Source organism: Phasianus colchicus, chromosome 2 (genome assembly GCF_987193195.1).
Source record: "Phasianus colchicus chromosome 2, bPhaCol1.hap1.1, whole genome shotgun sequence".
NCBI lineage: Eukaryota > Metazoa > Chordata > Aves > Galliformes > Phasianidae > Phasianus > Phasianus colchicus.
This window is the reverse complement of record NC_143437.1, coordinates 72,118,510-72,135,811: the sequence shown is the minus strand read 5'-3', so window position 1 is coordinate 72,135,811 and position 17,302 is coordinate 72,118,510. Positions and strand designations below refer to the sequence as shown.

At 37.6% G+C, this 17,302-nt stretch overlaps 1 protein-coding gene across 4 annotated transcripts in view; it reads right to left on the bottom strand.

The window, feature by feature from the left end:
• The window catches only part of MMS22L (MMS22 like, DNA repair protein), an 88,646-nt gene that overhangs the window by 22,173 nt on the left and 49,171 nt on the right, over positions 1 to 17,302 (bottom strand). For all 4 annotated transcript variants that reach the window (XM_090135977.1, XM_031610781.2, XM_090135978.1 and 1 more), the window contains exon 15: positions 2,025 to 2,215. In XM_090135977.1, coding sequence (XP_089992103.1) covers positions 2,025 to 2,215 — 191 coding nt within the window. The remainder of the gene's footprint in view (positions 1 to 2,024; positions 2,216 to 17,302) is intronic.

Genomic DNA, 17,302 nt, shown 5'->3' with positions numbered 1-17,302 from the left:
ATTATAGCATTACAACATTTACGTGCATGGAAAAATGTAGCTGTCTCTATAGAGAAAGTGTAGCTTCACTATTGTGTCCCTTGTATGTGGAAGTACTAACGTAATTCTATAGGGTTTAGTTTTATTTACTTTCACACACCTCTTGCAAGGGAGAGTCCTATTTAGAAAGGATGAACCAGTAGAAGCTACAGATCTAGAAAGCGGAATAGTACACAGCTTTTGTTAACAAAACATAGGTTTCTGCTGTTCCAGCTAGATTTACTGTGGAATCTATAATCACCATTGCCAGCATAAAAGTTATTATGGTACCATCTCTACACTGCAAATAACAAATGTCTTTAATGTAATCTGAAATAATGAGGAGTTATGTGATTGGAAGTGAGTGACATCAAGTAAGTTGGAAAACTATTTTGGAGGGCACCACAATAACAGGCTCACTGTTTCTCAAATCTTCCAATACCACTTAAGTATCAATGTAATAATAACTTATTAAGATAATTATTTACAGAACTGCTTGCATTAAGAAGCATTGATTGCTGCTTGCATTGATTTTGACAAAAAAGGCTAGTTTTTTGGAACATCAACAATGAGGGTGCTGTAATTAATGGTGTAGGGATAGATCATAAGCTATGAAGGACTTCACATTTCCTTGTGTGCTTCAGAATGAAAAAGGAGGTCAGACTGAGTCCCCACTCTGCTTCAGGTGAGGAAGCAATTTGTGCCAGCTTTCTCCCAGATTATCACATTGTTTCTGCAACATCCACCATAACGTTGGTGAGAGAGAAAAGGGAGACAGAAATGATAATGTGAGACTCAGGCTATTTGCCTGGCAGGGGGAGCAGGAGAGCTATGACTGGTCTCTTCTCTGGGCTGCAGCCTCTAAGGCAAAAAGCTCACACAGCGTGGAAAGGGTTTGCCTTATCCTGAGTATAGATGTGCCTGACACATCTATATAGAGCAGGTCACAACTGCACTCTACTACTTCTAAGCAGAGTTTATAACAGGCTGCTCTTCTTGCTATTTTACTGTGTTAATATAAAATAAAAAGAAGTAGCACTGTAGGAAATGAATGAAAGTTATGACACTAACAACCTCTTCCTTTGATTTGTATTGCTGTTTTCTATAAATGTTTCAGCAGCATGAGACCACTACCACTGCATGCTGCCTCCTTCATTACAGTCACCTACTAACTACTGCCAAGCTGCATCAAATGAAGGGTCTTTTCATGTTTCTATTACCAAATCAGTGCTTCTGAGCTTATCTGAACCTAATTCATACCATGATGGGGAGAAAAAGACGACACGTTTTTCTAAAATCTCTGTGTTTTAGCTAAGTGGATAGAAGATAATTGTAACTGCAGAATACAATGCTAACTACTGACAGTAAAGATCAAAATGAGATTTCTTTTTATTCAATGACATGCTGATTCTCCTGCTGCACATCGAGTACACATACATATGGAATACTGTCTTAACGACTAACTCCTTAGTGCAAGCAAAATGAAAAATTAAACTGAATTATGAAACAGTTTTATGACCACGACATGACCATAAAAGTTCAGCAAAAAAACAAGAGTCATTTAATCAACCTCTTAAACTGTCTTAATCTGTAAAATACACAAAACAAAAAATGATTGAATCACATGCATAGTGAAAGGAATAGTCAACACAAAGTTAAGATAAGCTTCTGTAAAAAGATATAAGTTCTAGATACAGTGAAATAAGTTATTCTCATTGTTATTGTATAGCATTTGCAAGTGATGTTCATGGTCTGTGACTAGAAGAAAAAAACGTCACGCTTGTATGGCTTCAAAGTTCTTTGGAGTTCTCAGTCTGGTTATATTCTATTAGCTAATTCAATACTACGTTATTTGGTCTTGTTAAAATTTAGCATAGAGTCTAATTTTTTGCAATTATGCATATTACTACATGGAAACAGAAACATCCCAATGTAAAATCCTTGAAAGTTTGTGATCCAGAATGTAGTGAAAAAATTTGGTGCTTGCATGGAGGGTCTGTGCTAACCTGCAGCTGTATCAGCAAGCTGAGGGGAAGGTGGCATCTGTGACATTCTCTGGCTCTTCAGATAGGGAAAGAAATTTCTCCAGAGAGCACTGGCGACAGCAAGGTGGTGCTCTTTAGCCACTAATGGGAGCTGAGCATTTGAGTCTGCATTCCCTGTTTGAAGTCCCTGGCTTACACGTTTGTGCACACTCCTAGGAAGAAACAAAAACAATGTTTACATTCAATAAATGAAAAATTCAGATCTTTTAAAAATGCATTTACAAGTACTTTAAATGGTAGAGACTGAGAACTGAAAAATCATTTGTGTAATTAAAACCTTTATGCGAAGGCATTATGCATACCAGTTATTTGATGGATGAACGATGGCATATTAAGCACCATAAAGTTAATGTTAATTACTAATGTCAACCATTAATTATATGCTTTTTAATATGTCAGATCAAAATGAGGAATAGGCAGTTTTAAAATGAATATCTGCATTTTGCAACTGCTAGCATGACAGGAAAGTCTGCTTACTATCCAACGCCAGCTGCTTTTTAAAATTGTTGCCAGTAAGGTTTTCGGGTAGTGTTGTGCACAGCAAATAATGGCAAATGATTTTGATCAATTGTAAGGCTTCCTTTGGAAACTTATTTCTCATTTGTAAAACCTCACTAGAAACAAGTTTTGATAAGGGAAAAGATTCATTTTACCTTGATGCGCTGCAGACAATTAGGTTTGACAGCAATGCCCACAGCTTTGTTAGTACAGTAAGGACAAAAGTTACCACTACACATAACTCCCATCTCTTCCTGAGACAATGTGGCATGAATTCAATAACGCACTCAATTTTCTTTGATTCTTCTAGTACCATTCCTGCTACTTAATCTAATTTGGAAGTTGTGACTTTCTAGAGGTTTAATAGAGATATGTCTGCAGGGAATCAATGTTCCCAGAGAAATGGGGGCTAGGGGGGAAGCATTAATAAATTTGTCTGGTAGAGCAGGATAGGAGGCATTATGGCACTGGGCTGATCAACTAAATAACAAGCTTATTAAAAACAATCCGTAGGAATGCACTATCATTCCTGTTCCTATTTATCTTCTGGTCAACTCAATTGAGATTGTGCATTAAAGTACAGGCAGCATTATTACATTTGCTTTATTAAATTCCATAAACAGCACTCTAAAGTCAGAGTCAAGATATTTATAAGATAATGGCAAACAGCAGAGGCATTGAGAGTTATCTTAACACTAACATTTGTAGACTATAATGCATTTTTTAATTGCTGTTGTTGAAATTGCAGGAGTTTCACAACAACAGTTCCCCTAGATATTCTTTCTGGGCTCACCCTAATTTGAAATAAACACAACTCCAGTCCCCAGTGCCCCCCTGGGAATGTGGGAAAACTATGAAAGAATTACACAACTCACAGCACTCATTAGGACATCTGAAATGGAATAATTTTAAATAAAGAGTAGGCTGGCTGCAAGGCCTTCACTTACTAGGGTTGATATTAGAAAAGCATCTCATTATACCAAATTAATATCCAAAAATTCTGCCTAACACGTAGTTTAAAACATAAAACACACTGGATGTCAAAGGTAACGATACTTCATGCCTGCCTTCGGGTGTCCATTAGTTTCAATAGGACAGACAGTGAGAAAATTGAGAATCAACTACTTTTTGAATAGCTACATTTAACAGAACGGAAGGGTATGTAACATTAGGAGGAATCAAGGGTATTCTTGAGAGACAGCATTAGTCCAAACACAGAACAGAAGCTGGGGCTTCTAAGCCTATCATTTATTCCCTGTGTGACTTCACGTAATTCATACAGCCTTTCTTAGCCTCAGTTTCCCAGCCATGATATTTGGATAGTAAGACAGCTTACCCTTTAAGGATGCTGCGAAAACAATCTATGCTTAGAGAGTGAGGATTATATTCAGCATGTCCATTGGTATTCCTATTTACAAGATATATTCTCCAGGTCAACATGAATTGAAACAGAAGCGAGATTAGCATTAAAAAGTCAAGCAATACTTCTTTGGGAGTATCTCTTATTAAAAAAGGACAAAGTAAAGGTGCAGAAACTGTGAGGTCTGGAGGACAGTTAATGAATAAGCAAGAGAAGGACTGGAAAAGCAAGCTAAAAATATATCTTTGTCCATTAAACAAAGAAAGGCAAACAGTAAAAGCACAAAAATTCTCTGTTGTCTTGTTGGGAAAGTATGATTCCTCATAGTGCAGAGAATCAAACCTCCAGGACTAATTTGTGTCCAACTTACACTGAGACTAAACTAAAACTGCACAAAGACCTTTTTGTCTCCTCTAAACTGTCTCTCCAAAGAAGGGTGGCCTGCATCTCCTTTAGACATCTATGCAAAGTAGAAGGGTGTACAGACTCCCAAAGTAAGGTAATATATCTCTGTGTCAGTGGAAGGGCAACACATACAAATCAGTATTTATGTTTATTCATAGTAACCTACACAAATGCTTGCAATAACATAAATGCTTCGGATTGATGGAGCATCAATACGCGCTGTGGTTTGTGTGGCCAGCTGCTTCCACAATTAAGTAAATTTATTTAATTCCATAAAAATGCAGACAAATACAATTTTAGTTTTTATTCAGACTTCCGCATTTTTCTGACACTAGACAAGCATGTCATAAAATATCACCCAATTTCTGAGAATACATATATTTGGTTTTCCATTACATTAAGACCTCTGGAACCACCAGCTGTCTCATTACAAAGAAATTACTTGGTGTAATTTTTTATTTGTTTTAAATCCTGAATTTTCTATTTCTGTAAAAAGAAGTGGCAGTGGTGTTTTTGTTTCATTTTTCTATCAGATCAAATAAACCCTGGGTTCATAAAATAAGGGAATGTTTGTGCTACACAAAATAGGGCTGTGCTGGATGTATAGATATAACAGCAGAGGATTGTTTTTTAAGTCCTATACCTGGATAAGAAATTTATCTGGATATGAATGCTAAAGTCAAACTCTGCCTTTGCTACCTCAATCTTGGATTATTAAAACAGAGTGAAACCTTGGGTCAAACTAGAGAAGTAAGATGCTCCAAATGTTGAATCCTGCCCATATAATGTAATCAAGTCACTACTAGTCCATTACCTGCTATGCCTACACATTAGCTTCTAGACATTTAATTCAAACTGCAGCGACTCAGAACTGCACAGTGTTGACAGAATTCCTCTCTCCTCCTGCCAAGTGCTACTAGGGACACATGCTGCCATTCTCAGAGGCTCCCAGACCATGGCTACTGGCACTGTTTTCTTCACAGATAGTACTACTAGTTCTTCTGCTCCCAGACCACACCGGTCTAGTCACATTATCCAGAAATCTCAGATGCCTAGATGCACAGCCAAAAATAAACTCAGGCAAGTTCTTTCAAAAGACCTGAATAACCTAAAAATGTTGAAACAAAGAAATAACTAACAAAAAAAACATGAACCAACACCCTTGGATAAATCAAGACAGACTGAGTACAGATGTATGACTATTTTCAAAATCATAAATGGCTTTGATGTTTTGAATTTCAACTTCCAGCATCAGTCCTTTCAAAGAAAAGTCAGCAGAAGCAAAATGAAACAAAGCATTATCACACTTGGATTTAAAAAAAATGGAAAATACAGCCCTCTTGTTCTCTGCAGATCAATGGACTGGAGTAGCACTTTAACTTGGAGACCTCCCTTACAAAGTCTGCCTCTTTTTGCCTCAAGATTACCTGTGCAATTTCGTCTTCTAATATACCAGCAGCAAATGCATCATGCCTTATTTGAATGTTGCCATTAAAGAATTAAAGTGAAAGATTTGGCTGGGGGAAGCTGAAGCTTCTTCAGCAATGCAAAAGCTTTGAAGATTTCAGGATAAAATTTCAGTATAAAGAATGGAAAAGATATGTAGGTTAGTTAATGCTGGAATAAAAGAAATACAGGTTTTGACATCATTGAAGACAACAGAGGAACCTTACATCCTCTCAACGAATCTCAGACATAGATGGTCATCAGCTTCTCGGAAAAGTGCACAACAACAACAAAAGTATCAACTTAAAGTCACCCCAAGATCATAAACCACATTAAGAAAATTATTTTTGTTTCTACTGAAAACGCTAGTGACAAGCTATACAATAAGGATGCTATTAAAACCCAAAATAAAGGAGGCAATGTTGACACTATTCCATTTGATAAGACTGCTTTTCCTGCCATTCCTCCCTCACTTGTCAACATAAAGAAATTAAATGGCACTATTACAAAGAGGGGAGAAAAAAGGGGCTTTCCTGTAGAAATCTATCCAGCCACGTTTTCTGTGGGTGTATTAATTTTACTGCAGTGATACACTCAATATTTGCACTGTTACTACAGGTGCACAACTGTGAGATCTCTGCTAGACAGCAGTTCACTCAGCTTGAATGAACAAGCAATATTTACTATGCAGCATTTCAGATTTAGTCCATAATTATTCACCTACTTTCGCTTTCTTCAAATGCTGTAATGCATCAATGTTTCTTTAGTAACTCTATCATTTCTTCTCCATTTCACCAGAACTGGTGCTTCTCAGAGTGAATAAAACCATAAGCAAGTTTTCTGCAGAAGTCATACATGTTCCCATTAGCCAGTCCTATCCTGAATTAAGATGAGAAATATCCTCGCACACCCTCCATATATCTTTCAAAATAATTTGGTATACGTATTCATATAGTTGATTATCATGTCATTTAGTTACACAATTGTTATAGAAAATCACAATTACAGCACTTATTTAATTGATCCATACAGACACCACATCCCATGTTGACAAACTCACTGTTCAACTTCTACTTAGTAATTTGCTCAGAAGCATTTATATCTGTGCTTCATATTTAGTGAAAATTGCATGTGTTATAAAATGTAACAAAAAATGTGAAATAACACATTTATAGAGAGCATTAATTACTTTTGTATATAACTTTCTAATACACATTTGATAAAGAAAAGTTAGTTTAAACATGGACTAGCTTCCAAAAAGGTAAGGACAAAGTGGACACACCTTGGATTCAGGCCTGCTTTCATGCAGTATCATGGAGTTCTATCAAGGGGCACCCTACATGCACACCAACTCCTCTATCACTTTTTTTTCCTAAGTTTCCAGTAGAAACTAACTCAGGAAAAAAAAAGCGTTAAGTTCTGGCAAAATCACTGATCTGAACTATCTGGGGGAGAAGGAGTGGGGTTCTGATGTGGCATCACAAAGAGATAACAACCTGCACCATAAGAATTGTGCAGCACTGCACCATGTTACCTCAAGAAGCAGTCAAGTCTCCACCACTGGAGACTTTTGGAGACATCTGGACAAAGCCATGGCTGATGTGACCTAGCATAGGCGACAGTCTGTCTTTGAGCAGAAGTTTGGTCTAGGAGACCTGCATAGGTTCCAACCAACACTTCTATAATACTTGTAATTCAATACACTAATGTTCAGTTTAGATGCAGACCAGCTTCTAACGCACCAGTCTGGAAATCATTAACTACACTTCTCCAGTATATGGGAAAAGGTGAAACCAAGCAAAGAAATTAGTAACAGCTCGCAACTGAGAACCATGATATCAAACTTAGACATGAAGACATCTTTCTTGTTAGTCAGCATCTATCTCCAAATTTGAAGTACAAAACCACATAATTCTACTTGTACATGCAGATTCATAAAATGATTCTGGATTCAAAGAAGTGGTACAATAGTTACACAATGGCACACTTAGAAGAAAGTGCTCCAATCTAACTATGCTTAGTTTGGTGGAAAGTCACAAATGTGAGATTTCTGAAACTTTCACTGAAGTTTTTCAGCTTTTTCCAGATCACCAGTGACAGATGTCACTGCCTAACTAGTGCATAAAAAAGGTGAACCTTCTACCTCTGGTACACTGTCTCAATTGCAAGTGGGTAGGGTTGCAGAGCTTTGCACTGAACTTTGTTATCAGTGTTTATTAGGTGCACTGATATCATACTTATAAGAATTTTAAGTGCCAAAACATTAAGTTTATGATCTCAAAGTGTCTAAGCTGATTGCTAAAGAGTGGAGGTCTGTGAAAACAGCCTTAGTGTCTCTGGGCACACACACATTAGACGTTTAAGTACCTAGGGAACTTCAGTGGTTAAAATAGAGTCCCCTGCAGATTTTCAGATACTTCCACATTAGGTAGTTTCTGTATAACGTGCATTAAGGCAGGTGACTAAATTCTATGTAAGTCTAATTCAAACATCCAAATCCTCTTTAAAATCTGTTTCTAAGCTTTTTGGGACACAAAGTTCTTATATCTTTTTATACAGCAAACAGTATATTGAGATTGGTTTGACTGCACTAGCATAGTGACCAAAAGTAATCCCACCTCAAACTAGAATCTCTCAACTTGTTTCCATAGCTGCAAAATATACATACAAAATTTCTATGAAGTTTCCTAATACTTGAGCAGCAGCATTTTCACTTTGACAACTGAAAATAATTAAGTAAATAAAAAGTACAGAATTTTAACCCATCTTTAGGGAAATAAAAGGTAGGTTTCAAAAGGATAAACAAGAGAAGCAACATGACAAAATTAAGGCCAAACCCCAAATTTTCCATCAGTTAAAAGAAACATTTGAACAAAAAAAAATTGTTCATAATGAAAGCATTGGCACCATGTACACCATAGTGACAGCATCCTCACCGCCACAGAACTGTTATGCAGACTATACAAATAGAACTGCAAAAACTATGATAAAATATAATCAAACATTAATGTATCTCCATCAGCACAGTATTTAAGAAATTGTTTCAGCATTCTTCCTTCAGTTTAACCTGCTTCAATAATCCAAAATAAACTGCATGTTTAAATGCTTACTGCAAAACAGATGTCAGAATAATATTCCTAGTTGCGTGTGTGTGAGATGATCAGTGACTGGTGTGACAAGAGAGGGAAAATGAGAAGAAGCATGCTTTTCAGAACAGAACCATCCAGGACTCAAAGCCTTAATTCATTTATACATGCACAGCAATGTGAAGCACAGAAAAAGTGAGCTCGTATGTTGGATGAACAAGAGGAGGGACAGATAGGTGTAAGGGTTAAAAATCAGGGCACAAACAGATCTCGATGGTCTGAATCTTAATTCACAAACTGATCACTTCTAGTCAGAGCACTGTATTTTGACCTAGAAGTTCCCAAGGCGCCTAGAATTCATCTGCACACCCTTAAATGTCCACAAATGCCTTGAGCTGAGCATCTAACCTACAGTCTCCTTCTACTGGAGCTCAGAAATCTGATGACTAACGCCAACAAAAGCAAGGCGTAGCAGTAGACGCCTTAATTTAAAAAGCTGAACACACATTTTTTTATATAACAACCAATGAGTTACAGCCTCGGGGAGCAGAGTATCACCTGTATCATTTTGATAAACTGTTTTTGAGATCCAGCACTGCTTCCGTGACTGTGAATTTTACATTACATCACTGAGAAGAAAAAAAAAGAAACAAAAGCCATTAAACCCTAGAATGAGAAACAGAGCTCATCATGCTCCAGCGTTATGTCCTAACAGCTAGGTAATCCTTTGGAATATCTGTTGCTCTTTATTAAAAAAAAAAAGAAAAAAGTTCAAGCATGCAGTTTCAGCACTGAGACTCCACAGTGGTTACAAGTACAGAATGCTGCTCTTCTTGACACTTCTAAGCCCCTGCAGACTGGATTCAATCTTTCAGTGGTCATTTTCTGTAGGTATTAAGCAAACCCCCATGAAGGAAGCAAAATTTAGGGGGGTGATTTTTGGAAATACTTCTTCCCATATGCTTACAAAATGAATGAAAGTGCTTAACCCAGGTTCCTGATTTGCACTCTGTAAGACACGTGTCTAACACTTAGACAGCAAACCAATTAATTTTACAGGCAACTAATTTCTTTACCAGTGCTTCATTTTATATCTTTAGATGCTATCAAAACATTCAGAGTGGTCTGATTTAAAATACATGCTGCACATGCCAAACAAGTTGCTGTTCAGCTGGATCTGCTACTCTAGGCCATCAGAGCCCTATACATTGCTGGAGAGCCTCAGACAACTTGAGAGCAGCAGTCTTCCAAGTTCCAGCTTACTCTTCCTCACCAGAATGGAGCTGCCAGGCATGTAGATGGCTTAGTGCTTAAGAGTAAAAGATGAACAAATGTCTGCATCACCGTACCACTATCAGACTGACAGTCTTCAGAGAACAACTTGAATAACTTATCTATACACACATATAAAACAAAAATACCAGGGCATACAGCATAGGTTGTAAGAGTTATACACAGATGCTGGGGCATCATTTCAATTAGGACAGCTTCTCTGGCTTTGCAAATCACTGGTGTAAAACAGTTAATCCACTGAATAATCCTAGTCAGAGAGTTCTGGTTTTTAACACAAATATTAGGAAAACATTGCCTCTAAACACCCTGACATGTATCTTGCATCGTGTTCCTTTAATTGAAAATTATCTATTGATAAAAGGCCACAGAACCTTTCAGTTTACCACAGTCAGTGCCTGAGCAGAATCAGATTGCATACTTTCTTCCAGAGCACTCAATAGACTTAAACTGAGCCATTTTAATTGTTCACTGACGATATAAATCTTCAAATCTCAGTGGAAGAAACTGCTGTATTCCTATTGTTAGTAACTCATGAACAGAACAGATTCAGTAGTTAAGAAGCTTCAATTGTGAGAATTTATGTAAGCAATGCAATTAACGTATATAAGAAATCCAGATCATCATCCCCAGTCAAATAATGAAAAGCAGCCCGCGGGCATTCAAATCATATGCAATTTAGCTTCATGTAACCTTTCTAAGTAAAATAATACCATCTGAAAATGTCCTAAACTAAATGACTCTGCTTAATTACGAAACATAGGAAATTTCATAAAATACAAATATTTTCAAATAAGTTTAAGTACAGTTAACTATTATAGACAACTACTTTTTCCCTTAGAGTCAAAGACTAAAGCCAAGTTTCATTTCTTAGACATTACTGGGGGTATTCACCAAACTTATGAAAGAGTGGGGAAAATATGACAGATCGTCTTAAATTTGTAATGCAAGTACAACAGCAACAATATTTTCTTATCATACTTGACCGTGCATGAGTAAATACGATACAAATTGCCAGTAATAAATGTCCTGGTTGCAGCTGGGAGAGAGGTGGGTTGGTTTTGGTTTGTTTTTTCCCGTCAGTGTTTCGATGCTATGCTTTCATTTTGGGGTTAGCCTTATGGAATTTATAAGGGGCACATAAGGGTGACAAGGGAAACCTCAATATCCAGGAGTAGCTCACACTTTTTTTTTATTATTATTTTTTTATAAATTGGAAGACCAAAAGCTGTCCAAAACCCAAATCAGTAAGGGCCTGAACATTCCCACCCCTTACTAGAGAGCAACAAATATTCTTAGTATGCCATCCCCAGATTTGGCAAAGACAAGAAGTTTAAAAGAAAACAAATGTCAATTTCAAGACAAAGAATTGTACGAAGAAGTGTGGAAATCCTTCATATGGGATAGTGGGCAGAAGCAAATGCTGATAAGTTTAACTCTGAAAGAATAAATAAATAAATGAACAGAAACAGAAATGACCTCCAAGCACAGTCATCTCTCCTCTCTTCTATTATAGTACTTCTTTGATCACATTCTTCCTTCCTTGACCTTTCCTCCATGCACTATATGGTGGAAGAAAGACATGGAGAAAGCCACAGCCTGTTCTGTCTTTCTGACTCTCCCAAACAACTGTGGATGCAGTGAGAGTTGCAGTGATCCATACACATGCCATAATCGTGACATGCAAGTGAAAGCTGTCACAGAAAATTTTTACAAGCTTTCATATCTGTTGCTGCTTGATGTAGGTCCTACGAAATATATGGACAAATGGGCCAGCAGTCTATTCCAAACATCTCCTATTAAATCACAAGATACAGCAAGTATCTGGAAAAGAAATTGCATAGAAAATCATGGGAAGAGAAAAAGAAAATCAATCTTCCCTATGGGCTGGATTCCGTAAATCCAGCAAGTGTCACCAAAGACATGATTCTATAATATGCATTACTGGAGGTAGGGCAACACAGTCTGATAATTTTTCAAGCATAATTTTCCAGAGGAAAGCTGTTCATTAATAGGTATTAATCACAAACACAAAACCTCAATTCATCTTACTTTGCTTTTATAATTTATTGGCACATATATAATACTGTTTAAATTTAGATGCAGAATGCTAGGAAACTTTTTTTTATTGCTCTCAAATGTTTGCTTCCTAAAAGAAATCCACAGTAGATTCCCAAAATAGTAGATTCACTATTTTATCAGTGATCAAACAGTGTAACAGTCACTTCAGTTAACCACCGGAAATTTTTAGGACACAGTTTGGCTTAGTGAGTATCCTGTGTCAGAGTTCAGGTGGAGAAATGTCCATTGTAACATCTGCATGATCACACTAATATGTAGGTCACTCTTAAAACAATGCCTCCTATTTATTTCATGGAAAATACAACAGATATAAAGAGCACAGTAACGCTATTTGATTGAACAAATTCTCAGGTACAAAACTATTTTTCAGCAGTCACACCATTAACTATTCATTTTCATCAGCAATGAGCAAGAGCCTGCATGCCGCACTCATAAAACTCAACAGCAGCAGAGGTGACCCACTGTTTCACAGCTGCTATGACAATACTGTTGTGAGGAAGATGTTGCCCACGCTTTCCATTGGCCCAAACAGATGGAAATGGGAAGATAAGAAATCTGGACTATACAGTGGGTGTGTCAGGAAAGTTCAGCCAAGACTGGCAGTGTGCTCCGTGGACTAGAAACTGACACGGGGTCTGGCATTATTGTGTTGCTGGAGAAAGGTTGTCATCTTCTCTAGCCTGAATCTACAAGTTGAACCTTCAGCTTAGCTAGTGTTCTAATGTAGCAGTCAGAGTTGATGGTCTGTCTGGATTCCAGGAAGTCCAGAAGGATTACTGCTTTTCTATCCCAACAGACAGTACCATATCACTTTACCTGCTGGAGGTTGTCTAGAACTTTTTCTTCAGTGGAGAATTAACATTACCACTCCGTAGAATGTCATTTTGTCTCTAGCTTGTAGTGGTGACACCATATCTCATCATTGCTAATGATACGATTCAGGAAACTGTCACCTTCAGGCTTGTATTGGTTCAATAGGTCCTGAAAAACTTGTATATGGTGTTCTTTGTGTTCATTCCTGGGGCCCATCTAGTGGAAACTTTGTGACATTCCAACATTGCCACTATTGTTTCCAATGCATGGAAGCTGATACTCAGCTCCATACACAGGTGTCTGGTGTCAATCTTCCATGTCACGCAGATGAGTTGACTAAGATTCTTCATGACAGCTGTGGATGTCCATCCACAATGCAGCTTGTCCACCACCCACCTCACTGTGTTCACATCCACCGCTAGATCTCAACAAATCTTCAGCAGGTGTTGATGAATGTCAGTGGGTACCTTTTCTTCCACATGGAGGAATTCATTTCCTCGCCTTTGCTTCATATACACTTCCATGTCAGATGCCACTTTGTCAGAATGCCCTTCTGTGGCAATCTGTCACATGTCAACAAAATGTAACAGAATACTGTCAGGAAAGTTTAGCCTCTACTGCCATATCACCAACATCTGCCTCTGATGTCATGGACCAGCACAAGAAAATAGGAGGCATTATTTTCAGAGAAGCCTTTGTAGAAATACTGATCTGAATGTCACAGAGCTTATCTGCTGATATCAACGATTCTCACCTTCACTGGAATGGGAAGTGTTAATGCTCTGAATAAAAGGTTATCAACTGCAGTTGAATCATGTGAAGATTATCAATATAGCAGCAACGTACAAAGGGGCTTCAGCAAGGTTACTGAGTTTAATATAATCCTCTTTATAGCTAGTAGCAGAGTAATAGAGAACCCTGTGTTAATCATGGACAGCATGCTGAGTGAACTTAGTAATACTTTTAAAACACACAAGACCAAGAAATCCCCAACATCTTTATTACGCTCAAAGATAAAGTAAAGATATTTATAAGGACACACAACCCTAAAACACAAAGGCCAAGAAAAGCCAAACAGAGCTTCAGAATATTAGTTAGCGCTGTCTCCTCAACCCTTCTCAAAGGGTGCAACTACATCACCAAAAGGACAAGTTGTTATGAACATAATTTAAATGCAAGCAGTAAATGTCTACACTACTTTTGCTAGGTCTACTGAGAGGGAATAATACATCTGGTTCAGCCAGCCTAACAAAGTTGTGCCAGAGAACCGTTCTCTTTTCCTAACCACATTCAACTAAAATAAGGTTGGAAGATCATCAAAGACAACGAAACCTGTGTGAATTCAATTTAACTACTTTACATTTCAGCTTGTGGAACAGTCTTGGGAAAACCCTGAAGTTAATTTGAACTCAATTGCAACGTACCTTTGTTACCTTCAGTGGAATTTAGCCAAGTTAGTTTATGTCAGTACAGTACTGAGGGGGAGCTAAGATTGCAGGTTTTTTTAATATCATTAATGCAGAGGCAGTATAAACTGGAACACATGCACATGTAGACACAAAGTTACCCTACGCTGTTTCAGAATATCTTCTCAAGTCCCAGGATACTCAATCCCAGTATTATTATTAGTTCCAACCAACATAACACAAAAAATCCCTAATAAATTCCCCTGCCAGATGCAAAACTTCAGAACAGTAAACATGTCTTGGGCTTCACTGCACTTTTTCACAAGGGCTCTCTTCGAGGTGGATTGGGAGCAAGCTGTGAGCCACATGTGCTGACTCAAACTTTAAGTTGGAAGATTCAAAACAAGTACCTCACAAGACCAAAACATTCTTTACAAGAGGCAGGCATTCATCCACATGGCAGAGTCTGCAGGCATATCACATTGTGTGAGGGAAGCTTAAAAGAAAAACCCCAACTCAACCATCACTGGTAGCACTTACCACCAAACGAACAACAGAATATCAAATATTCTGATAGTAAATGCCATATGAGGTATTTCCTGTCACAGCACGGAAGGAGCTTACAAGAATCATTGGGAATTCTGTGGTCATCCCTGGCTGCGAGGTGCCTCAAAACATTTGCTTTAGATTTTTGTTCAGTGTTTGTTTTAAACATGGAGTCATCAGTTATGTAAAAGATTTGCTAGAGAACTACTAAGAACTTGCAGTAACATTTCTGTAACTTTAAATTATAACCCACTAATTTCATTTTTTCTTCTGTTTTTTATTTATGTATTTAAGATTCATTGCTAAGTTCTCTTTATGAAGTATTTTATGTTTCAAAGAACAGGAACTCTGCATAACTTCAAATCACCTTTATTCAAGTTCATAGCCCATTAGGAACATAAATTCTAGTGTACATCGTAAAGGGAACGGGTAGTATTAGCTGTTATGTTTTCAGCTGTAAACAGCAGTCACTGCAAGTACACAAGACCATTCTTAATCTTCCATGACAGCTTTTCCTTGCTATGACAGCAATGGGGACAGAAAATAGTCCCAAGTTAGGTGGTCTTTAAGCTTTCTTCAAAATATTCAAAATTCTTTTTAGTTCACTCAACCCTATCAAGGCCTTTCAAGTGAGCTCTTCAATTTCAAAATTCTAAAAAGATGCTGTACATTAAACAATATCCTGGTGTTATCTGCAACAAATAAAATTGGAATAATACCTAGAATAAATACTGTTGCGCACAAACCCCACATTCTCCATTCTTAGAGATCAGTGACCAGCTGGAGTTGGAAGAAGCCACTAGATGTCAACCGGTCCAACCCCAGCTCAAAGCACAGCCAGTCTCCAGTGACTCTAAAGACAGAAATCTTACAACCTCACTTAGAAACTTGTTGCAATGTTTGATTATCCTTACTGTGAAAATCTTATTCTTATATGTAATAGGTATTTCTTTCACCACAATCTCAGCTGATTGCTTCCTACCTCTGTCTGAAGGGTCTGATTCCATCTCTCCTGCTACCTCTCATTAGACTGTTGTATAAAATGCCTCCTTCCCACCATCTCCCCAACACCGTCCAAGTCTCTTTTTTCTGAAGGCTGAACAAACTCAATTTCCTCTGCTTCGTCTCACAGGACACATACTCCATACACTCCTATTCAACTTAGCGGTCAACTATTTGACCCAGTATTTCAAATATTTCAGTGTCTTTCTTGTCCTGAGAATCCAGTATGCTGCTTATTTATAAAACAACTTATCAGAAAGAAATTTCTCAAGAACAACAGAAAGTCAACAAAATGTGTCTACAGCTACATAATGGCCGACTCCATGACAAACAAATTTTCTGAGTATTTACAAGCTAATCCTCTGCTATTACTGTCTCTTACTGCCTTTCGTTAAGAAAAACAATTCCGTGAGTTATGAAAACTACATGGAGTAGAACTGGAACATCAGTCAGCTGGTCCTGAAAAGCTAGTGCTGAAACTCCATTTGAGGTACTACCATTTCCAAGAAGAACCATCCTGCCTTCAGCTCTTCCCTGGGATTCTGAAATGAGAAAAAATTCCAGCTGACTACTATAGTTGCAGAAGAGATTCATGTTTTCCTCCAAGATACTGTTTACACACTTTAAAAAGATAATTTTCCACATAGCAAAAATACAAAAAAAACAAACAACAACAACAAAAAAAAACAGCCTAACAGCTTGACCTTAATCAGACTCCCTTAGCATTCAGAGCCCAGTAGTTTAATGAACTTCCCACACCAGGGGTCAGACAGCCACATTACGTATTAATATGGAAATCTGCTGGAGCTCATGTTGTTTCATTCAAATGAATGAAGAACACACACATCAGTTTGGAAAAGCTTACAATCTGAAATATGTGATGGTAAATTTATGGCCAAAGATAACCAAAATAATTCTTAGACAAACTATGAAAATCGAAGTTTGGTAAATGGCTTGAAACAAATTTACTGAGCAACTTCATCTTTCTCAAATGTCTTCCTTTACTACAACTGTAGATGCTGAGTTTTCTCTCACCCGGCACCGAGAAAAGAGAGAAAACTGGAATTATTTCCATCCATGTGGAGTTGGTGTCACCTTAGTTGAAAGTTCCTGATCTGATCAGATGTGAGAAGGACTCTGCAGTTAACCACACAAAGTCCTGAGTGGAAATGAAGGAACAGCATCAAGCAAACCTCAAATACTGAAAACCAAGAAATAAGTAATACTATTACTCATAGTTACTTATTTGGAACATAAATTTCCAACAATACCCTTGCCTTAACTTTGCAAGTGCATCACTTGGTT